Here is a 24968-nt window from a genome sequence, read left to right as displayed (position 1 = left end):
CTTTTCTTTGTATGTGTGTGTGTGTGTGTGTGTCCGTCCGTGTCTCCACTGTGCAAAAAAGAACCGGCCTCTCTCCAGCCCCCCAAACCCTTACTATTCCCCGGCTTCAAGACTTCTCAAGACTTGCATTCGTGGGCATTTTCCCTATAGTCCTGCTGCTCTTTAGTATCTTATCCCACCCCTCCGTATATTGATTGCAACGCGTGTCCGTCGGATTTATACGCTTCCTTTAACCAACTGTTGCGGGGGTCGCTTCCATTCGCGCGCCATGGCGCCACACGCCACCTTGAAATCTTTCCGTTTTGAGGATTAAGGTTCAATAAACACATCTCTCTGCCTTTTAAAAAAAAAAGTTTATCTCTCTCTCTCTCTCCGCCTGCAACAGGTTTTGACACAGTTTAATCTCGGTCGAGACGTAATATAATATAATATAATAAATATAAAACAGACACATGCTTGTGCGTGTTTCATCTGAGCTTAATTTTATTCCTTTTTTTTGTTCTATGGAACAAGCAGCCTGGGCAGAGAAAGGGAGCGAGAGAGAGGAGGGAGAGGGCGGAATTCAAATGAATAACCGCAGGCGCCCTTCTCTCCCTCGCGCCCCCTCTTCCCGCCTCTTTTTTTCTCTTGTCACTCCAACCCTCCCCTCCCAACGGCACCGCTCCTTTCCACCTTTTGCCCCGCCTCCCCTCCCTTCCCCTTCCCCCGGCACGTGACGGGGGCCTCTGACGCCGGGCGGCGCGGTGCCCTGCAGCTGACACTCGGCGCGGAGCTGAGGCCGAGAGGGGGCGGGGCTCCTAGGCAAGCAGGCAGGCAGGCAGGAGGGAAGAAAGGAGCGAGCGAGGCGAAGCGGAAGGAGGAGGAAGAAGCAACAGCGGCGGCGGGGATACCGCCTTGCAGTCGGAGCGACCTGGACCTCCGGTTTGGGTGAGTGGGCCGTTATTCGGGGAGGAGGAGTGGGAGGAGCAGCGTGCTTTGGCGTGCCTTCCAGAAGTGTGTTGAAGTAGGTGCGTGTTTGGGGAGGGGGCGTTGCTGGCTTCACAGGGATTCTTTCTCTCCCCCCCCCCAAAAAAAACCCACAACCGTTTTGTTTGCAAGGAAGAACGGAGAGACGCGGCTTCCCTGTTTGTCCCTTCACTCCCCCCTCCCACTGTTGCACTTCTTGTTTAATTAAGCCGGAGCAACTCTTCTTCCGCCGCCCCTTCCACCTCTCCCCACCCCTCCCCCGCCTGCGCCCCCTATCAGAAAAGCGCGTTGCAGCCTGCGCCCCACCCATAGGTGGAGCATGGGAAGGTGTGTGGAGGGAGAGACGGAGGGGAGCAAGTCCTTTAAGCGACACCTTCGGCTACTCCGATGGGAAAACGTGACAGCCGGAGTTTAAAGGGGAGCCGATGGTGCGTCATGTGCACACGACCGTGTCAAGTCCTAATGCCCCGCTGCTGATAGACGTGCTGCGTCGGGTTTCCTCCTCGCGGCACTCCCCCCCCCCGCTTGACCTTGGGGTGTTTTCATTGTGCGACCTGAGCAGGGTGGGATGGGGGAACTGACTTGTTGGTTCCCTATGCTGTACAGTAATCACTTGGTAACTCTCCTGTATATATATGGGTGTGTTTGTGGGGGGAGGAGGGAGGAATGGCCATCCCACCTCTGTTGGCACTTGGGTCCAGTTTTAATTTGTAGTTCCCTGCGTCTTGACTGGTACAGCCTGATTCTGCAAATATATATGAATTCTAACTTTAAAGTGTTTCGTTTACCCTCGGGAGCCAGGGCAGTTTCATGCCTGGAAGCATTAATGTTTGTGCAACTGATACACAGATCAGATGCCATCTCTCTGTATTTTGCCTTGTGTCAAGCTGCCTGTGTGGAGAAGGGTCCTAAAGTGGTATATTTTGCTTCTGTAGTAAAAGCCTAATTTGATTATAAGTTAATCTATTATTATTATTATTATTAATACTAATAAAGTGACTTACAACCAGAGTCATACATACAACATACAGCTTGCTGATGTATGTAAAGGTAAAGGGACCGATGACCATTAGGTCCAGTCGTGTCCGACTCTGGGGTTGCAGCGCTCATCTCGCGTTACTGGCCGAGGGAGCTGGTGTACAGCTTCCGGATCATGTGGCCAGCATGACAAAGCTGCTTCTGGCAAACCAGAGCAGCACACGGAAACACTGTTTACCTTCCCGCCAGAGCGGTACCTATTTATCTACTTTCACTTTGACGTGCTTTTGAACTGCTAGGTGGGCAGTAGCAGGGACCGAGCAACGGGAGCTCACCTCGTCGCGGGGATTTGAACCACCGACCTTCTGATCGGCAAGCCCTAGGCTCTGTGGTTTAACCCACAGCACCACTCGCGTACCTAGATGTATGTATAGTTGACCAAATAATACAAACACAGAGAGACATTAAAGGAGAGTACATTGTGTAACTTCATTTATCCAGTTAGGACAAATTATGAAGGAGGGGGATAGCTTAGTTACTAGTTTGAGCGGAAGTTCTGCATTCTCTCTTCCTTGCCAACTGTCTATACAGCCTTAAAATGATTTGAGCCTTAGTATGTCAGCCACAGACTTTTCTAGCTATTTATAGTTTGCAATTGTAGTCAGCACAATAACAAAAGAGTAGAGTAAGAGAGGCAAGTAACTGATATGATGTTATTCCCTCCCCCTTTTAATAAAAAAAAACTTTGGGGAAATTGGCTTTTTAAAGCTGTTTGGCATGTAAGTACACTATGAATTCAGAATATGAGAAACTGAGTTTGTAATCAAGTTTCAAGAAAGGTACAGTTTGGCTTTTATTTTAAATACCATATTATTGGGGAGCCCATTGTCCTCAAATGTTCCCTAGTGTAGGTGTTCAAGAAGGAGCTGACAATTTTTTTGGTAATTGGTATCTACTGTCCATGGTTACAATCTCTCTGTGTGTTTAAATCTTTAGGCTCATTTTGAAAGTATTTCATATGAAATTGAGTACAAATGAGTCATACCAGCTGTCAAGCAAAATTATTCTGATGAAATTTCAGCGTGTGAAATTGATTTCCCTCAGCAAATGTGAAGAGAATGTTGTTATGAAACTCATGGACTTGGCCTTGCATTGCGTGTTTGCTTTTCTGCCATGGTGACTAGAATGTTTCTGCTACCCTTTCTCCAGATGACTTGTTATGTACTTTATTCTTGTCAGAAATTTGATCTTAAACATCGAGAATAATGCAAGCCTTCACATTCCTCTGATGCACAGAATTCTCGCCTGAAGTGAAAATTTGCATAAAAGACAAAACTGTTTATGCCAGGGGGTGTGCATTATGTTCTCAACTGATAGGCATCCAGAAATTGTGGGCCTAATGAAAATGTGCTTAAATTAAAGCTTGTTGCTGAGATGCTGACAAGTAACAACATAGGAGAAAACATCAATTGTCCAGAGGACAGTTGGCTGGGTTTTATTTCATCTGGCCTTCAGTTGGTAAGAACCTATGACATGGGGATCTAAATGTCCTCCAATACGACTCAATGACTAACTTTGTTTGTATCACAACATCATTAATGTGCTCCTTGCAGCTGTAGGGGATAATGTTTGCCAGCACAACAGTCTGCGGTAAGAACCAAATGACACTGTGAGAGCTTGTTTGTATTTTTGGTTACATAAATAGTAGCATAGGTTTTTTTCAATTTTTGTTTCGACCATGCTATGATTTTTTGATTCTGAGCTTCAGTTATCACACTGAGTGAAGCAAATTATAATTGGTTTTAAATAGCTTCCAGGATAGGAATTATACACATATATGTTGATTCTGGGTTGTTGTTTTTAATGTATTTTTATTTTAAAAAATCTTGGTTTACAAAAGTATGAGCAGTGTCTCTCTCTTTTTTCTTTTCCAAGTAACATTTTTACAGATGAGTTTCATTTGTTGAGACATTAGTGTTACATTAGGAAGAAAAAGGGGAAAGAGGTGGAGGGGGGAAAGGCGAGTGGGGGTAGGGCCAGGTGGCGATGTTTCTATTTCACTTAATATATGTGGGGGTTTTGTGTAATTGTCACTTGTGCAGGTTGTTATGATTCTGTTATACTGCTTTCTAACCTTCTAATTCTTTTGTACTGCTTTTTTGTACAGTTACTGCTGCTTTGAAAGTAAGGTTTGGTTCTAGTACTAATTTCAGATCTTGCTCACCCTTTGTTGACTCACATTGGTTTAGTGAAGTGTGTGGGCTTTAATGTCATGCTCCTTCACTTTTATTGCCTCCTACATTACATCTACTCTTTGAAAAGTGCAAATTTAGTGTATAATACAGTTTACCATATCCACTGTTCTAATGCTTACAGCACACCTACTCAGAACTGAGCCCCATTGGCTGCATTGGCACAGTGTTTATGAGCTGTTTGCAAGTTGTTGTTGTTGTTGTTGTTGTTGTTTAAAAGCAAAACATGATTAACATTAACTATGGTTTTTCTTGATTTGGACAAAACAAAAGTGAAGCAAACCCCTGACTGTGGGAGTGGTGGGGACTTGAGTTCAAGGCTTGCTTGTAGTTTGTTGTTGCTCAAGCACACACCAAACTGTGGTTTAACAAAAGGAGGAACCAATGAGGTGCGCTACAGATGCTTCAGACTATAACTCTCATCATTCCTAACTGTTGGCTATACTGGCTGAGGCTGATGGGAACTGAACTTCTTTTAGTGGCCTCAGCTGGTATCACCAACAGTATGGATGTTTAGAGGTGGTTTAAAATATATGTAGGGCACCACATTAACTACCCCTGGTTTAGCTTGATATAAAAATGCAGCCATTAAGTTAGGATTGAAGCCTTGGTATTCTCATAATGCTAATGATGGATGCCTCTCCATTTTTATTCTACCCCCTCACAAGTCTGGTTGTCCTTATCAACCATTGGCTACAGCAGGTGATGATCACTTAAGTGCTTAAAGATGGGGGGTGAGGCTTTTGAGAAACGGCATTTGAGAGATGGATTTTGTGAAATGAGAGCTGCTGCTCAACATTTGAACAGAATACAGATTTAAAAAACACTTCGGTTGGTTATTCCAGCATAAATAGATTATTTCAGCTAGTTAGTTACTGTAGGTAGATAGATTTTATTCCCCAGTTGTAGTACTTCCATCTCTTGTGATGATTATAGAAGAAATTAAAGTGACAGGAAGAAATAATTTATAGAAGCAAAAAGTGGATAAAATACTAATTATTGGTGGCAGTATTCTATAAAGTTACAGTCTTCTCTTGTAGTTTTAATAGGGCACATATGTTTTATTTCTGGAGCTGACTTTTCTATTCTCTCTTCATTTACAAATTTTGGTCTCAGTCCAACAAGATCCTTAAGATGCACTGTGCTGGAGCTGTAGAATTTCCCTTGCTCCACATGTATTTTCTTTCATTTGTTCTACATTACAATTGTCTTCTTAAACATGAAGATATTTTTAAGAAAAAGTAAAGCGACTTATAGTTGCGAAAAGTTTTAAACAGTTGCATAGGCATATTAACATTAAAAGGTCTTCAAGAGACACCTGACGCTGCCTGGGAAATCTCTGCTGGAAGAGTGTTCCATCAAAGGATGGTTTGTGCCACAAACTAGGCCCAAATGCAAGACCTGTGCTCCTTCACACTCCCTCCCTTATAGTCGCTTTTAACTGTTTGTCGTCCCCCCCCCCATTTTTTAAAGTGTGTGTGATATAATCAGCTTTTAATTACTAGTTTTTACTCCTTACCTGTTTTAAGTCTTAGGTGTTCTAGTTATCCGTATTTTGGTCAGTGACTGAACTAAAGTTTGATACTAATACTGATGCTGAGTGTTCCATAGCGTGAGACTGAGAACACTAAATAGCAAACTTCTAGTTGAGGCCAGTTGGGCCTCTAACATGGATGATTAAGCTGGGATATAAAGGCCCAGGTGGTCCTTAATAAGATATGCAGATATCCACATTCAAATGTACATCTCTATTCTGGGAACAACAAATCCTGTGTTTCTAGAGCTGACTTGATGTGGTTCCCTTCTGTAAGCATGCAGAAAACCTTTGTTTACTTCTAATGGTATTATTTCTGAACTAGCTCACTAAGAACTATGGGTACATAAATGACCCTGGAAGGATACTTAGGCATGCATGCTCCCTTTCCTCACCTTGCACGTTGGAATTACTTCCTGGTTTGTGGCAAACCATAGTTGTTTGTTCCATCAGACTGTGGTTGTGTTTGCCATGGAAACCAAGTCTGCAAGCTAGGATGACACTTTGGTTTGCAGTCTTGATTTTCAGGAGGGCAAGTGCAAGCCATATCTTGCCAGTTCAGATGACAGTACTAACTGGTTTATTTTAAACTGGGGAGGAAATGAATTACAGTGCATGAGAAGGATAGGGAGTCTGTGAGCCCAACTGTTCTTACAATCTCATTTGTGTATAGTCAAACCATCTTTTGGAATTCAGTCAAAATAATTTCATTCATTGTGAATTATCAGTGTCTGTTGCCTAATCAAGCATTAATCTTTGTTATTTTGTTCGAACAGAAACAACCCCCTTTAGATGTTAAATGTACAAGCTGGTTTCCTTTTCTATCCCACTTGAAAGACTCAAGGAATTTAAGAGCAAAGAAACCCTACACTAAAATAAATATATGTAACAGCTGAAATACAGTATCTGCAATGTGACCTTGGCAAAGCTGTTTTATTAAAATGTGGGAAGCATGCTTAAAGAGTATACATTCTTATTAACAGTATCCTGACCTCTGTGGTTCATAAGATTAGGTAACAGAATTTGAAGGAAACACTTTCCAAGATGTTTGATAATGATTTGTGATTTATTAATTTGATGGCACTACAGAACTCAGGAGAAGTGATACTAAAGGGATATCTGGGCAGAATATGGGAGCCAAATTAAGTGCAACCATTCTTTTATTCCCCACAATGTTTAATAATACCTGAACTAAATAAATCCTCTACGTAATCATAGGATTGTCTTGAACTAAAAAAAGACCTGATCCATTTTGCTAAGTAACTGAAACAATAGGCTTAGTAACAGGCAAAGAGCAAGACCCAAACAGATATGAGGATCCAGAAAAAGTTTAACGTACTATCTTACACCTATGCAACTTGTGGGCAAAAACCCCCTCTTGTATACTACTTTAGCAGAATATTTATGTATTAATTTCATGGAATAAGAGTGCAGTGATTCTCAAAAGAGTAATGTAGTAATGGAGACCTAGTAGCTCAAGAAAAATTGGTAAGTGGGTGTGATATATCTGAAAATGGAAATTGTTATATTTATTTATTCCACTTTTCAGGATATGAATCCTTTTGCAAATACAATCAGAATACATTACAGTGGTACCCTCGGGTTACACACGCTTCAGGTTACATACGCTTCAGGTTAAGAACTTTGCTTCAGGATAAGAACAGAAATCGTGCTCTGGCGGTGCAGCGGCAGCAGGAGGTCCCCATTAGCTAAAGTGGTGCTTCAGGTTAAGAACGGACCTCCGGAATGAATTAAGTACGTAACCAGAGGTACCACTGTAATAGAATTACAGTACGGGCAACTTCCATTTGTGCAGGGTTGCATTTTGGGTCATTGCGCACGTCAGCGGTCTCATGTAAGCCTGCCCTGATCCAACCCTCTTCTGGGGCTGAAAATGATGTGTGTGAGAGAGTGGTTGTGCATCAATTGAACATGCACAAAATGGTTGCCTCCTGTGAACAACATCAAAGCACACCTAGTCATCAGGATGCTCCCACTTAAAGTTGTAGTTAACATTGTTCATATGGTTATGCCTAGAAAGCACTTTTATTTATGTACACTGCTATTCATCCATGATCAGAGTTTTCAGTACCCTGAATTTTCTTAAAATGAATCCTAGGTTAATGTGTTGTCATGTACTAAAATATGTGGAGATATTCAGTGTCTAAAGCATTGAATTTATTGGGATATAGCACACCACACAAATGGCATTTTATTGAATTCCTCAATCCAATATTTAAGTTTCAACTAATTCTGACAAATGGGAAAAACTTTTCAGATATTTACAGTATACTGCATGTGAAACTTAAAAAAACAACAGCTTTTGTTTGCCTAAATGTAAGCCAATATTGGAAGGGGAAACATTTTAGAAAGTTTCTGGGGAATTTCTAGTTATGGCTCTGAGAGAAAAAAACTTTGCGAAATATTTGGTTAGCCAGTTCATCTCAAATATGAGACTACAGTAGTCAATAAACAGCATGCAGCTGAAACTCCTTTGTGGTAATAACATTTTTTTCCCTTACAGGGGGAAAGAAACACCATAATGTGGCTAACCTTTTACGTAGAAAGGTGAATACAGTTTCTTCCAAGAGATGGCCGACAAGAGTGGAAAGATTCTTTCAGGTCCATTATACATCGAAGTTGAATATGACTATGAATATGAAGCAAAAGACAAAAGGATTGTGATTAAACAAGGGGAGAGATACATTTTAGTGGAAAAAGACGAATGATGACTGGTGGCAAGTCAAGAGGGATGAAAATTCAAAGCCATTCTATGTGCCAGCACAGTATGTGAAAGAAGTAACTCGCAAAGCACTAATGCCACCTTATTAAGCAATTGGGTGGGCTGCCAAACAGCTCTTTAAAACTTATGCATGGGTTACAGAGGTCAACAGAAAATGTCAATAAGTCTCCGGAACTTTCTAGTTTTGGGAAATCTTCTCCAGTTCAAGTGTCTAGCACAGTTCGGGATGCCAATCAGAATTTGGGACCAAACGTTAGCCCAGGTCAGAATTTTGCCCTGAGCTTGGACCTTTCCCAGAATAATGGGAAATCGAATGAATTTCAGTTTCCTAAAGTTTTGCAATCAGAACAGAACATTCTCTGTGTCCCATTTTTCTTGTTCTGAATGTGTGGAGATAGAAAAGACCAGCTTTTTGCAAGAACAGTCCTGTGATTCTGCAGGAGAAGGCTCAGAGAAAATCCACCAGGATTCAGAATCTGGAGATGAACTCAGTAGCAGTTCCACAGAACAAGTACAGGTAAGATGAGATGCATCACAGTCAAATTTGAACTATTTTGTGTCTTAAAAAAAGGTATGAAGTAACAATTTAGCAAGAACTATAAGAACTAAGCTCACTCAGCAGCTGTGTGTTAGAATAGTGAGAGAATACTTAATATTTCTCTGGTGACACCCACCTGGTGGTTTGTTTTTGTGCAGTTATCCATTGATCTGCCATTTCTCAGAAATCAACCCTTCTTTGAAGGGTTCATTAAGCATGTGAAGGATGATGGAAAGGATTGGATCAGTTTAGCCTGTTGTGGTCAACGTGTGTATTCTATTGCAGAAGTTCTTATTAAATTGATAGAAATTTCAAATGGTCAATAGAGTGGAAAGCTTTTCATATTCTGTAGCACATCTGGGTGGTCAGTGCTTGACACTGGGTTAGACATGCCATTTTTATTCACAGAGGTTTTGGTAGTTTTTATCAGCTTATTTTTAGGAGTCCCTGAGCTGTACTACAACTGTACTACAAATGCATGCAATGGATGCTAGCTGTTTCAGGTCATGTTTGTTATTTTTTGATGTAGCAGCCACCAGTGATGATTGATACTCCTTGAGTTGATAATTACCTACGAGGGTGTTGATAAATTGATGTGCCCTGAACAGTGAACATGATCTTCATAGCACATTATGTTATTAATCCAAATTAGCTGACAAGCACCACATGTACCACTTTAACATTTTTATAAAAAAAGTATTTATTTATTACTCACCCTTCACCCTAAGGTCCCAGAGCTGGTTTACAACATTAAAACACAATATTAAAAACACAATATTAATACAACTTAAACCTCAAAAATAACAGTATTCTCAAAATATACACCTCAAGTGTCAAAACTAGGGTAAAAGAGATTAATCTTCAACATTTGACAGCTGTGTAACGAAGTTGCAAGATGTGCCTCTGTGGGGCTGGAGTTTCACAGTTTAGGGCTGCCACAGAGAATGCTGTCTCCCAGGCTTCCACCCCCTGAGCTTCCAAGGGCGGAGAAACTACCAGTAAGACTCCATCTGCCCATCTCAGCTCTCCAGGGGGTCTGTAGAGAAGGAGGTTGTGTTTCGGTTAGTTGGGGCCTGAGTCATTTAAGACTTTAAATCAGGGGTCAGCAAACTTTTTCAGGAGGGGGCCGGTCCACTGTCCCTCAGACCTTGTGGGGGGCCAGAGCCCCCCGAAAGGACCCCCCTGCCACCACTCACGCCACAGCTGCCGATGCTTGCCTTGTCTTCTGCAGTATCAGTGTCATCCTCTGCCTCGGCCAGGGGTCCGCGGGGCACAGAGCCCATGCCGCTGGCCTGGGCAGCAGAGGCAGCCTCCCCGGCGCCGCCGCTTCGTCCCGCTTAGCTCTTGGCCATAAGCGGCTGCCCTCAGTGGGATGGAAGGGGCATCGCCCAGAGACACCCGCGGCTTTGGATTGGCTGCAGGAGCTTCCTGCAGCCAATCCGAAGCCAGTGTCATCGCCCGGCCAGAGGCGTCCGCGGCTTTGGATTGGCTGCAGGAGCTTCCTGCAGCCAATCCAAAGCTGTGCCAGCATTGCGGAAGTCAGTCCCTGCGCGGCGAGGCTTCCGAGCCACGCTGGTTTAGTGCGGGGACTGACCAATGCGGGCAGCAGGGTCCATGGGCCAGATTTACGAGCCTGGTGGGCCGCATCCGGCCCCTGGGCTGTAGTTTGCCAACCCCTGCTTTAAACACTAATGTGAACACATTGACTTGGGCCTGGAAACAAACTGGCAACCAGTGTAGCTATTTTAACGGTGTGAAACTCCAGACCAATTGAAGTTTCTGAGTCACCTTCCAGGGAATCCCCACATAGAGTGCATTAAAGCAGTCCAATCTGGAAGTTACCAAAGCGTGGAACATAGTGGCCAAGTTATCTCTATCCAAATAGGGTTGTAGCTGGTGAACCAGCTGGAGCTGAGAAAAGGCACTGAAGGCGCCTGAGAATCCAGTGACAGTCTTGAATCCAGAAGCATCCCCAATTGCTCTCATCAGCATTTTTTTTTTTTTTGTGACTTTGGCTGATGTTGGTATTTCCAAATAGAAGCACTAGGGAAACTGTATTGAACAAGTTTGATAAAACTTATAATCAGAATGCAGGAGTTATACAGATGTCCTATATGAAAACCACCAGCTCCCTGTGGACTGGCCCAATGCAATTCAAGAAGACCTGTTATATGCAATACAGCATGTAACAAATGAAAAGTGCAAACAGGTCAAACAAAGTATGGCAAGCAGTTCTTCTTGAACAACACTCACTTGTAGAGCCCGTTTGCAGTCTGGATAAGGCTCTTGGACCTAATTTTACTACTGAGTACTCAGGTGTCACCTATCTATCCTTGCTGCTTAGGGGTGGGGGAGCGTCTAGCCTCAGAGTGCTCTCTCTCATTCTCACTAGGCAAGAAACAGATCTGTCACAGTCTTAGACAATAGTCTTAGAAATTTAAAACTGTAATGTTATAAAATGGGTGTAATATTTTATCTATGTATGATGCCACAAGCTATGTTACTTTCAACATAGCCATGAGTGGTGGTGAAAAGCTTTCATAGCAATTAGACATCAACATTATTTTAATAAGCAAGAAAGAGACCCTATATCCTGGTTCTTTGCCCTGCAGAATGTAGTAAACTATAAATATTGTAATAATGTGATTCTTCAGTTTGTAACTTCAGCAAAGTACATTAAAATTATGATTGGGGGAGTTTAGGTTCAGGAAATCAAATTACACCAAAACTGGACTTAACTTCATCCCTGAGGAAAACCAGAACCATTAAATGAAAGTCTGTTGGAACTGAAAATGGGAACTAAAATTCAGGCTAGTAGATCAGAATAAGAACAAGCAAACTTGTTTCCTCTAGATCAAGCAGATCTAGAGATTTAAATGCCTGCTAGATTTTACTGAACTACCCTCCTGCTTTTTCTAAATCTTTCAATAGTGACCATTGTTTGGCAGAAATCAGCTGGGTAGAAATTAAGGTCTTTGCAAGCTGTTCTTATGACTGTTTGTTGCCAGAACATGAAGTTCCAGGCTGCGTATGGTTACCTTGAAAACAAGTGTTAAGCTAAGTGAGTGTTAGCACCATACAGTGAATGTGAGATGTTGATTGTCTATATGCCAGTTTATGTGGAGGCCAAAGAGCATTCTTTCTTCATTGGATCCTACTTTTAAAAGGGTTTGCTGTCTGTGTCTTGCACATTTTAAAGTCTGTATAAATTCATTTTAGAAAATAAAAGAAGTTTGTGTTTGTTGTACACAAGAGAGTCTGTGCAACAGCTCATTGTGGGTTGTAGGAATACATTCCAGTTTTCTTTGTTGAACCTATGAGAAGCCTCCTATCAGTTTTACTGGGGGGGAGGGATTGAATTTTCATTAAATAAGTTATGCAGCAGGGCATATACATGTCTTCTGTTCCTGATTTTGCTTGACCTGTGTTAGATTCTCACTGTAAACGTAGAATACCCAATGGCAGCAGCATACACAAGCTTCAATAAAAAAAAGTAATACTAGATTCAGTGTTTTTAAAAAGTGACCATGTTTCCTTTCTCCTCTTTCAGTGAATAGTAACACCACAGGATGTATTCTCATTTCACTCTGCTATGTGACCTTAGGTTCCAATGGAGCTGGCTTTATCGTGGCTGTCAGCAGCTATCTGTATTTTCTGTGGGAAGGATGTGTATGGGCTGCCTCTGCTTACTTGCTGTTGTGCGTGGTGGGATTAATTGCAACAGCCTTGTTTCTGATTGTGGGCACGGTTGCTTTCTTTTGGTCTCAGTTTCACAGCTGCGTAGGGGACCCCTAATAAACACTATGCATTTTGAATACTTTTCTGCCACACAGACTCATCTGAACTTTGGTAAGATATTTTCTGCCTCAGTGTCCTATCTTCATAAGGAATTAAAAGTGACAAATGTTTGCTGGTGTTTTGAAAGCAAGAATTTTGCTGATTGTTGTTAATTGTCAAATTATTAAATAATCTAAATCTAGTTTGCATAACCATAAATTCATGTAACATGTGCATTGAAGCAAGCAGTGCTTAATTTGGGGAAGGAAGAGAGTGTGAGGTGACTGTTAGGCGGCTCCTTATTTGAATATACAGTGTAGGACAAATCTTTGTAGGACAATTTTGGTTTATCTGGCCTGATGTTGTAGATAGGACTCTCACAATAATGCAGTCCAGTTCTGCCTCTTGCCTCATGCCTACTATGTTTGGTGAAAGCCAGTTGGGGGAAGGGTGTTTGATTAGATAGGTCCAGGATGAGGTGAATGTGTCTTTACGTGACAGAGTGGGTGCATTCTGCTCTTAAACAGGTGTGAAGTGTGTTCACTCCTGAAGAAGCCCACCCTGAATCCTATGGTTTATAACAACTACTGCCTGGTTGCAAATACCCCATTTTTTGGTAAGGGAATAGAGAGAGTGGTGGTTGTGCAGTTGCAGGAGTTTCTGGAGAATGCAGATTATCTAGATCATATCAGTGTGGGTTTAGGCGCAGTTTGGGACTGAATCAGTATTGGCTGTCCTGATGAATGAACTATATTAAGAACTACATAACTTTTAGAAGACATCTGAAGGCAGCCTTGTATTGGGAAGTTTTTAATGTTTGATGCTTTATTAAGTTTTTATATATTCTGTAAGCCACCCAGAGTGGCTGGGGAAAATCAGGCAGATGGGAGGGGTATAAATAACAACATCATCATCGTTGTTGTTGTTAACAACATCGTTGTTGTTGTTGTTGTTGTTGTTGTTGTTGTTGTTGTTGTTGTTGTTGTTGTTGTTGTTGTGTTGTTTGTTTGTTTATTACTGGCCCCAACAACATCAAAACATACCATCTCAGGACTATTTAATTGTTCATCGTCTGGCCTAACATTGTGTATGCCATTGGACAAACAATGGCCAAACCCTACGCCAAACGGATAAATCTGACATCAGGAATCACAAGACAGAGAAACCAGTAGGAGACACTTCAATCTCCCAGGACATTCTATACAAGATCTCAAAGTAGCTGTCTTATAAAAGGAATTTCAGAAATAGACTGGAAAGAGAAGTTGCTGAATTGCAACTCAATACCAAACTAAAACACTGGAACCGAGACCTGGTCTGAATAGAGACATTGGATTCTTATCCTCATTATACATGACAAAGCTATCCTTAGCCATCTCACCCCTGGCTTTTTCCTGTAAGACCAATGCAGTCGTTAACAGTGTGTCAGCAGGTTTACCACAGCTATCAGCCTATCACCCATTCCCACCATCCTTCTGAGTCATACCCCTCCCCACCCCTCTCACTATATAAGGGTCTGGTGACTTCTGTTTCAGTGTATCTGAAGAAGTGTGCATGCACACGAAAGCTCATACAAGAACAACTTGGTCTCTAAGGTACTACTGGAACGATTGATGATGATGATATTATTATATTATTATTTATTATTAAGAGTGGGACGGGGATGTGGAACATCTGCTTCTTTTTCTTGATCTCTCTCTGGCTTTTGCTACCATTGGACCATGGTATTCTCTTTGGCAAGCTCTGTGAAATGGGTATTGGGGGCGCTGTTGGACAGTGGTCCTATCCTCCCCTATAGGGTTGTATCTAGAGAGTAGCATTGGAGACTGTATTTCAGCTATGGTGTATCTTAGTACAATCTTGTCTCTAGTGCTGTTTACTACTTGTATGCAGCCTCTGGATATGGTCATTCAAAGTTTTTTTTTTGGGGGGTCATCAGTATGCTGATGGCACACAGTTCTACTTCTCTACATTACATCATCAGCGGCAGGAGAGGATGTGCATGATCTGAACCATTGTCTGGGTGCAGGTGGGAAATGGACCAGTAGGTTGTGCTTGAACCATGGGAACATGGAGGCACTGTCTAGGCAATTGGCTAGTTGCCTCTCATGGATGGAGTTCTGCTCTTTGTCTCTGAAGCCCAAATTACTGCCTATGGCTAGTAAACTAGATGTAGCACATCTTGGAAATCAGTAGTGTGGTCACAGTGGTTTATGTATTGGCCACCTCAAGATTCCATTATTGCAGTGTGCTCTATGTTGGGCTATCTTTGGGCCTGGTCAGACAGTTCCAGTTGGTGCAAAATGCTACAGCTGGACTGTTGATGAGGACCGATGATAGGCAGCAGAAAGCTGCAGTGATCAAAAGCATGCACTGACTCCCATATGCTACCTGGGCCAGGTTCAAGATCCTTGTATCTGATTGAGTCTAGGATACCTTGGAATCTGGCCGCCAGATCCCTTATATCCCTGCCCAATCAATGAGGTCTTTGGGGGAGTCACTGTTAGTGGCCTCCCACGGCTCAGATGCATGGCTCATATCCACAAGGAGCTCCCTTTCCTGTTGAACTTATGGGGCTTCTGAATTTATTCCAGCAAGCTTTTTAACTGAATTCTGATTTATACCATTTTGCTCATTTTTAGGCTTATTGTATTGGGTCTCCTGTACATTGCTAAGAGACAACCGTAATTAAGTGGTATATACATTGTTGAAATAAATAAAAAATTATAACACAATAGGTAACAATGAAATCTTTCTTCAACCCGCAGTGCATGAGATCTTAGGGGAGGGGAAAGGAACTTCTGGACATGCTTTGTGCCAAAGGATGGACTTTTTGGATTTGTGTCCACTTGTCGTTATGAGTAGGGATGGTACAGAAGTCTTAAGGGGGAACTCTGGGCACTGTTGCACCTGGAATGCTCTAGTCCCCCTTTTAAAATATGTGCTTGCTTTGAGTAGAACTGTTATGGTGACATATGCTCATTAACTTTTAAAATCTGTGTGAAGGTGCTCAGTGTAATCTTTGTATGTTTGTACAGGAAGTTCATGTCTGATTTAAATGCTTCCCATACTTTGTATCTAATGTATCATTTATAGAGAAGTTGCTTAAGTAGCAAGTTGGGTTAATAATTACAAATATATGGCACTGACCTATTTGCAAAGATTGCTTCTGTCTTTCATCCTCTTTACTAATTGACTATTGCATAAACTGTGAAGTACTAGAGGGATTATCACTAGGCTGGTGTTCCTTGCTTTGATGAATCTTGTGTAGTAATGATCTTGCAAACAGACTCTCTCCTACCACTGTAGATTTACCTTAGAAATATGCACCTTGCTAAAATCTGGAACCACTGCAAACACACACCTTAAGACATATTTAAATATCTCTTTTGAATGTACTGTCTCCCTCAAGTTCAGATTAAGTATATTTAAATGTGTCTTTTGTCAACATGCTGATCCCACACCCCAAGCAGGCCTCTGGTGGTGGTTTGTGGTGAATTTCGTTATATGCCATCTTTCCTTCCAATTAGGAGCAAAGAGTAAGTAAAATACAATCAAGTCAAGAACACCACACTTTAAAACCTCCCTACATTCAACAGAACTTGACATAAAACAACACTAGCATATTTCAACAGCTGGCTCCCCAGGGCATTTATCTCCTTAAGCCCAGGTTAACCGTGGTCTTCAGTTGACCCTAAAGGCACCAGTGAGGGGGACAAACATGCTGCTTCAGGGACAGGGTGAGGGAATTCAATAATGAGGGTGTTACCACTGAGAATGGTCCCGTGTCGGGTTGACAATTGGCCACATAGTAGGGGTTTCTCTCATTAGCGAGGCAAACAGAGGGCCTCCCTGATGATCTCAAGGATGTGGTGGCAGGAGATCTACGAGGAAGTAATCTCTACGGTACTTCCGGGCCCATGTGATGATATCAGGCGCTTTGGATGCCAGTGCCAACACATTGAAGTTGGGCCCCAGTAGCTCATATGGCAGCCAATACAGGCCAGGCCTTTCTAGTCCAGAAACAGCTTGTAGCTGGGACAAAGGTGCTTATGACACAGAGGCCAACCTGGGCCTCTCACTAGTGACTGCTTGGTAATCAAGGAGCAGTGGCGAGGTATTCCCATCCAGGACAGGCTCCCTAATTCCTGGGACCAGAGAACCCCTTATTCACAGGACCTTCATCTTATTCAGCTTTAGTTTATTGGCGTGCCACCAAACCATCATTCCCTTTGGACACTGGTCCCCTACCTGCCCATCCAGGATGGATGGGTAGAACTAATTGTCATCTACATACTAATAGCACTGTGCTCTAAATCCCCAGATGACAGCTGCCAGTGGTTTCATAATAATCAAGAATAGGGAACTTATGGCCCTCCTGATGTTGTTGGACTCCACCTCCCATCAGCACCAGCCAGCATGGCTGAAGGTCCAGGATGATGAGAGTTATCCATCAACATTTGCAGGGCCTCAGGTTCTTGCTCCCTCATACAGATTTAAAATGACACTTTTGGGGGGGGGGGGTTGGACAGGTGGAACCCCTACAGGAACATTAAAGACACATCTAGTCCAGCATCCTCTTCTGACAGTGACCAATGAGATCCCCATCAGAAGCAGCCCACAAGCAGGAAATGAGTGCACTTAGCATTCTACCCCACTTGTAGTCTTCCCAGCAAGTAGTATACAGAGGAATACTGCCTCTGATAGTGATGTTAGAACACAGGCATCATACCCTAGTCCTATCCTTCATGAATTTGTCTTAAGCTTGAAAGCCTTCAGGGTTGGTGGGCCTCACTGCATTTTGTGGGAGCAAATTCGAGAGTTCCTTTTATGTACTTCCTTTTGGTCTGTCCTCAATCTTCCAACATTCAGCTTAATTGATGGCTACAGGTTCTAGTAGCATAAGAGGGAAAAAAATGTCTTTCTCTCTGCATAATTTACATGGCTCTATCATATCTCCTTTTAACCTTTCTCAAGGTCCTGTAAAGGGTATTGACCTATTATGATAAACAGTATATTTTTGCTCCTGTATCACTGCTGGATAAACCCTTTCCTATATTTGAAATATGGGCATGGGTCCGCGTTATTAGCCAACAGATTGCTAATATCTGTGCTTTGAGGAACTGAGTTGAGGCACCATTCTTATCTGTACAAGTGGCAGATGGTAGTCCTTTTCTGTCACAAATAATATTATGCATCAGAATGATGGATTTGAAAGCAGAGAGATTCCATATCTCATTACTTATCCTTGATTCTCAGTTGCACCCTTGATTCTTTGTTCCATTTTATTAATCTGGTATTTTTGTTCTTCTACAAAAGGAAAGAAAATAAAAATAAACAGGATGGAGGGAGGGGATGGAGAGAAGACACTCCATTTGGTTGCAACTAAAACAAAATGGGAGTGAAGTTCTCTGGAAATCTAGCTTAAAATTGTTTTTTAATGAACAAAATGTTAACTTGATGCTACATGAAAGAACAGTTTTATATGCATAATGACTCATAGGTTGCTTTTGAAGGTTCAACTGGAATTCAGGCTAGATAAAAGTCTGCCCACCAATATGTCACGTGTGTTTCTGAATCTATTACCGTGTTTCTCATAAAATAAGACACCGTCTTATATTTATTTTACTTAAGAAATAAGCTTATGGCTTATTTCGGGGGTGTCTTATTTTTTTTTAATTAAGTACTGTATAGTTCTGGGCACCTGCCTCCTCTTGCCGCGGCCGGTGTTGGCTGCTTGGTCCAGCTGTCTTGGGGCGGGCACACGGCCCTGCTTGGCGCCGACCCGGCAGGCCACCTCCTCCTCTGCTGACTCCCGGAGGCTCGGGGCGGTGGGCGCCGACCTGGCAAGCCTCCTCCTCTTCCTGCTGCGGCTTGGCGCCCGGAACTGGCTGTTGGTGCTGCTGAAGTACTGGCAAAGTGCCCAGCAGCGCCATGCGGACCCTGAGCCGCGACAGGAGGAGGGGAAGCGGCTTGCCGGGTCGGCGCCCAGCAGCGCCGCACGGAGCGCCCCAAAACGCGGCGGCAGGAGGGCGAGGAGGCGGCTTGCCGGGTCGGCGCCCAGCAGCGCCGCACGGAGCGCCCCAAGACGCGGCGGCAGGAGGGCGAGGAGGCGGCTTGCCGGGTTGGCGCCCAGCAGCGCCGCACGGAGCGCCCCAAGACGCGGCGGCAGGAGGGCGAGGAGGCGGCTTGCCGGGTCGGCGCCCAGCAGCGCGTAACGGAGCGCCCCGAGACGCGCCGGCAGGAGGGCGAGGAGGCGGCTTGCCGGGTCGGCGCCCAGCAGCGCGTAACGGAGCGCCCCGAGCCGCGGCGGCAGGAGGGGGAGGAGGCGGCTTGCCGGGTCGGCGCCCAGCAGCGCCGCACGGAGCGCCCCGAGCGCGCGGGGCAGGAGGGGGAGGAGGCGGCTTGCCGGGTCGGCGCCCAGCAGCGCCGCACGGAGCGCCCCGAGACGCGGCGGCAGGAGGGGGAGGAGGCGGCTTGCCGGGTCGGCGCCCAGCAGCGCCGCACGGAGCGCCCCGAGCCGCGGCGGCAGGAGGGGGAGGAGGCGGCTTGGGTCGGCGCCCAGCAGCGCCGCACGGAGCGCCCCGAGACGCGGCGGCAGGAGGGGGGGAGGCGGCTTGCCGGGTCGGCGCCCAGCAGCGCCGCACGGAGCGCCCCGAGCCGCGGCGGCAGGAGGGGGAGGAGGCGGCTTGCCGGGTCGGCGCCCAGCAGCGCGTAACGGAGCGCCCCGAGCCTCCGGAAGCCAGCAGGAGGAGGAGGCGGCTCTTGCTGCGTCCCGCTGGCACGTGGCTCCAGGCGGCTTATTTTCGGGGTATGTCTTATATTTTTGGATTGCTTCAAAATCCTGCCATGGCTTATATTATAGGCACGTTATATTATGAGAAACACGGTAGTTTTAGTTAATAGTCAAATTCTTAAGAAACACATTTAGATTTGCAGATTAAAATTTATTTGATGTAGTCATGGCATCATATGATACCTTGTAAGAGGAGTGGAGGAACTGGATCTGGTCAGCAGGTCAAATCCTTATCTCCACACACTTCTGCTGGACAGGTAGATGGAACTGTGCACCTGTCAATCACCTGATGTCACAGTGCTGTCAGATGACCTGCTTTTGACCACATGGTTTGAAATCAAACCACGTCAGCAAAAATGTATGTGCAGGGCTTCCCAAAGCCCAACAATCAGCTGATAGTTGGGCAATTGGGATGTGATGTGCAAGGTCGTTACAAGCACAGTTGCATTCAGTGGTTCCTGCAAGTCCCTTTTGTGCAAGCTCTGTCTTTACACCAGATATATGACATTAGTGTAGGCCACATGGGGTGTGGCTTGGATGAAAACGCTTCATGGGCCAAATGAACTAAATCAGTCCTGCAGGGCTGGAAATGCCCCATCTCTGCCTCACAGCAACATAAAGAACTAAGGCTCTTAATTCTTCTGTAGGCTATCCATTCATTCTCATTAGTAGATGACTTGAATCTCATTTAGTTTTCTGTTGTGTGACACAAATTTTAAGCTAGGATAAATATGTGCTTAGGAAAGCAGCTAATACATGTTTAACTAACTCACTGAAGTTAAGCTGCGGAAATGAGGAAGGGGATTTTCTTTAGTTTTTGCTAGGAACAGCTGTGTGAACTATGGTTTAATGGAAACAAGCTGGTGCACATTGCAAGCCTTGACATGTATATCCATAGAATCATAGAATTGTAGAGTTGGAAGGGACCCTAAGGATCATCTAGTGCAGCCCATATACATGTATATGGTGCCTAGTTTTTTAAAAGTGAAGAAAGGGGGGGAGGAGTTTGTATCCCAAGATAAATATCAAGTGTTAAGTGAAGCACAAACCATTTTTGTGTGAACCACGTTAGTGAGTTACAGGTAGGTAGCTGTGTTGGTCTGCCATAGTAAAAAAAAATAAAAAAAATTAAAATTAAAATAAATAAAACATCCTTCAGTAGCACCTTAGAGACCAACTAAGTTTGTTGTTGATAGAAGCTTTCATGTGCATGCACACTTCTTCAGTGCTTAGTTGGTCTCTAAGTGTGCTACTGGAAGGATTATTTTATTTTATTTTGGTTCAGGTTAGTGAGTGCAATTCAGAGGCATTGTTTTCCTAGTATATTATCAACGTAGGCATCCTATTCCTAAATGTTTTTGCGTGTACTTTCTTATAGTGTAAAATATCTGGTTGAGCTAACCTGAGAGAGAGTAAAAGCAGTGTGGTTTACAAAGCTTTTTCAAGAAAAGAATGGTTTGAGATGGGCGTTCTTATAGTGGGGTGCATTGCATGGTTGCCCTGATGCCAGACTTAATTGTGTGTTACATTTTCTATTCAGACCTTCTTCCAGGGAGCTTATCTAGCCTCTGTGTGAGAGGTAATGCTAAAGGAGTATGACCACCATGTGTGATAGTTACCATTGCCCTTATACAATAGTTTACTAGGTACCCTAACCATCTTAGAATCCATTTGTTGGTTAGAATATGGTAGTCCATACATGCTTTGTTCCAGACAGCAAAAACTTGGGAGCTTATGAAAACAGAATCTGTTCGATTTCAGCTGCTTTAAGTGGCCAAATATGATATTGAGGCTAGAGGTGCATTGCAAGTTATTGACATCCGCAGATTACTTTTATTGTGGCTAGCCAGACGACATGATCGTGGCGCCTTTAAGACATTGAACTCAGAAAGTTTTCTTGGTAATCACTGTTATTAAAACACTTGTATCAAAGGTGGCCTGTTGATTTTTATGTAAGAGTCCAAGGAGCAGACTTCTTGAACTTTGGCTTTATAAATGCTAAACAGATTATTGCTGCTTTATTCATGGTGGATCGCTTCCTGCTGCGTATGCTTTCTGTAGGCAGCATTTGTTGTTTTCTGTATTCAGAAAGAATATTTTGGCTCAACAGTAAGCAAATGAAGATGTGGCAACACTAGACATGCAAAGCATTCAAGTAAGTCTGTGGACTAAGTTTTCTTTTTTTAAAACTTCCTGTTTTGGCTCAGCAGGTTGGCGAAATGGAGGTTTTTATATGTGCACATGTGGAATTAGTATTAACCATGGTAATTATAACCATCTGCATTAATGTAAAATGTTTGATAATACCTTAGGGGAATGGCCAAGAGGTGGTCCTTGTACATATTACAAGAATATCTGAGATACTGACATAACTGTGGCCTTCATTTGAGGAGTTAACAAGTGTGTGGGATAACCAAGAGACACACGGAGTAGTTATTGAGAAAAGCCACCCCAACCTTTTCTTCTAAAGGACACACAGATATTTTGGCTCTTTAGTAGTTAGCATTAGTATTTTGCCTTCCTTCTCTTAAATAATGTTAAGAAACTGTTACATTGTTATAGTTGTATAAAACGTCATAAGCAAATGGTGAATTGTGCCTCATTGTTCTTTTGTACTGGGTTCATTGGTATCCCGCTATCACTTCTGATTTTATTTATTTATCCATCCAGGATTGGCATGTTTTTTGTCTAATGTAGCCAGCCCTTTTCCTATCTAAATAGCTACTGTATTGTGCGTGTCATTAGAATTCTGTTGTTTCCATACTTTCTTTCTGGCAGATTACTTTTCTTGTGGCCTTTTTTATAATGTGTTAATAGTTTTCCTCAGTATTACTCAGTGCTGTGATAGCCTTCAACTCTTTTTTGACAGTAAGTATTATAAACAATTTGCCAATTCCTTCCTTCATTTCCCATTGATGGTGGTTCTGGGTGTTGTGTGTTAACGTGAGTTTGGGAATTGTAGCATCTCAGAAATGGGAAGTGTGGAAGAAGACGAGAAACAAGCCAGAATGCATAATTCAGACTTCAAATAAACATTGAGACAAGAACAGTATAAGTTACTGGAAGTGGTAGATAACCCCTCTAATGCCAGAATCAGATTTAGGTACAGTATAGCTTGGTCAGGGTGGGATTTGATTGAAATCAAACTGATTTAAACCACAATTTAAATCACTAGTCAGTAAGGCTTGATTTAAATCACAGTTTTCTACATAAAGACTAATTCTTGCTGGTATAACTTTAATATGCAAGTAGATGAAGATTTTTAGAATAACAACTTTTCATATTAGTTTTTTTATCCCCAGTTTAATAGGTTAATCATTCATATTTGGACAACTGTACTTAGGAAGGAGAAAAATAATCATTACCTTAATAATAGCAATTTAAATAGATTTATTAGATCCATTCCACTCCAAACAATCAGAAAAATATTGTTTCTATTCTATTCACTGAACCTCTTGAAACTTAACACTGAAGGGGTTTGATTCTGTATTCATAGGTTTGTTAGAACAATAGGATTAAGGTCTTTTTCTCAACTCTGTTCATGTTATAACATTTTTGCTGTGAAGAAGAGGCATGTGATCTCTGCTGAGTCAAATTCAGTTTTGAGAACTGCAAAAGTAAACAAGCATCTGTGATAATATCTTGTAGGCAGATAAACTGCCCAATAATTTTACAAAAAACCTCTGGAAGAGCATAAATGACATTGTGAAGGATTAATGGAATTTATTTACCAAAAAATTAAACATATACAGACTTATTCTACATAATTAATAACCTAATCTTTATTTCATGACTGAATAACCTTTGGATGGTAATATATTTTCCTCAAAAAGCATTTTATAAAAAAAAATCCGATTCATTGATTTTTATCCACCCTGGCTTGGTTGAATAAACAATAGATTTTGAATGGAGTACAGTTAAAAAATATACATAGGAAAACCATCTAGTGATAGATGACAGTTGACAAAAATAAAAGTAAAGAAATGCCAGGACTGCTTCATCTGATGGATTTTTCCCCAGCCTTATATAGTTCAATTTAGCCATTTCAGCATGTTCCCGCATTTTTCCTAATCCATTCTCTGTCTCTGGTTTTTTTTTTTTAATCGTTTGCAATACTTTGCAAAGAATAATCAGGCAGCATGTGACTGAATAGTTCTAAATGTTCTCCTTTTAATGTATATATCAATGTAATCGTGGATCTAGGCTTAGATATTTTAGTATTTTTTTATAATTATCTTTGTTTTATTGCAGAATTAATTTGTTGCAAACCATGAATTTCATATTTTGCTTGCGTTGTTGGGAAATGAGCAAAGATTATTGCCATTGTGTTACAGCTATGCTGATATAAATGAAATCCATGTTCTTGCTGCCCGAACACAAATCAATTAGATTAGTCCTCTGTAGGTAAGATAAAGGGCATATGAAGGAGGGAAAACCTAGATTAAATGGAACATTTTTTTAAAGAACAGACTAAGTTGATTTAAAAAAGCTTTATAACCAGGTCTGGTTTATAATCTGATTTTGTATTCCTTTAAAATGTTTACAGATGTTTTAAGACACCATAATTTTGTTTGTTTTTAATAGAAATAGCATAGTTTAAGATATTTTTTTAAAAAAACTTAGGCTACATATTCCCATTTATTCCTCTTTTGTTTTGTTTTGTTACGGTTTTACTATATTCACATTAAAAACAAACCCAAAATCTGCCTTTTGAGATGTAGCATCATTAATGTGAACAACAGACAATGCCCCCTATTATTATAGGCTTTTTCACCCTTTGTTACTCCAGGATACACCATGTATATAAGTTACCAGAATCAACCACTGTGGGGGACCTGTTTCCAAAATGAAGGATATTTATGACTTTGCATGCCAGTCAAAGATGGATAATTTTGTTCTCCATCTCATGCCCAAAGCCTTAATCTACTCTGTAACTACTAGCTCATGCTTCTGGAAGGTTGGGCATGTAGGTTTGCTGTAGACTTAATAACTGGTCTATTTAAAGGTCAAGGTAAGGTACCCCTGACCTTAAGGTCCAGTTGCGGACGACTCTGGGGTTGCAGCGCGCATCTCACTCTATAGGCTGAGGCAGCTGGCGTTTTGTCCGCAGACAGCTGGGTCATGTGGCCAGCATGACTACAGCCGCTTCTGGCGAACCAGAGCAGCGCACGGAAATGCCGTTACCTTCCCGCCGGAGCGGTACCTATTTATCTACTTGCACTTGACGTGCTTTTGAACTGCTAGGTGGGCAGGAGCTGGGACCGAGCAATGGGAACTCATCCGTCGCGGGGATTCGAAACCGCCAACCTTCTGCTCAGCAAGCCCTAGGCTCAGGTGGTTTAGACCACAGCGCCACCCATGTCCCATAATCAGTCTATTTACATGTG

At 42.6% G+C, this 24968-nt stretch overlaps 1 protein-coding gene across 1 annotated transcript in view; it reads left to right on the top strand.

Moving 5' to 3' along the window:
• The first annotated feature begins 824 nt into the window (after positions 1-824).
• ARHGAP12 (Rho GTPase activating protein 12) overlaps positions 825-24968 on the top strand; it is a 71910-nt gene continuing 47766 nt past the window's right edge. Inside the window, 5 exon segments of the mRNA XM_033166255.1 lie at positions 825-927; positions 8255-8444; positions 8446-8556; positions 8558-8809; positions 8811-8990. Of these exon segments, the coding sequence (XP_033022146.1) occupies positions 8322-8444; positions 8446-8556; positions 8558-8809; positions 8811-8990 (666 nt within the window). The 5' untranslated portion in view covers positions 825-927; positions 8255-8321.

Source organism: Lacerta agilis, chromosome 12, assembly GCF_009819535.1.
Source record: "Lacerta agilis isolate rLacAgi1 chromosome 12, rLacAgi1.pri, whole genome shotgun sequence".
Lineage (NCBI taxonomy): Eukaryota > Metazoa > Chordata > Lepidosauria > Squamata > Lacertidae > Lacerta > Lacerta agilis.
The sequence above is the reverse complement of the archived record's forward strand: the minus strand, read 5'-3'. Positions and strand labels throughout refer to the sequence as shown.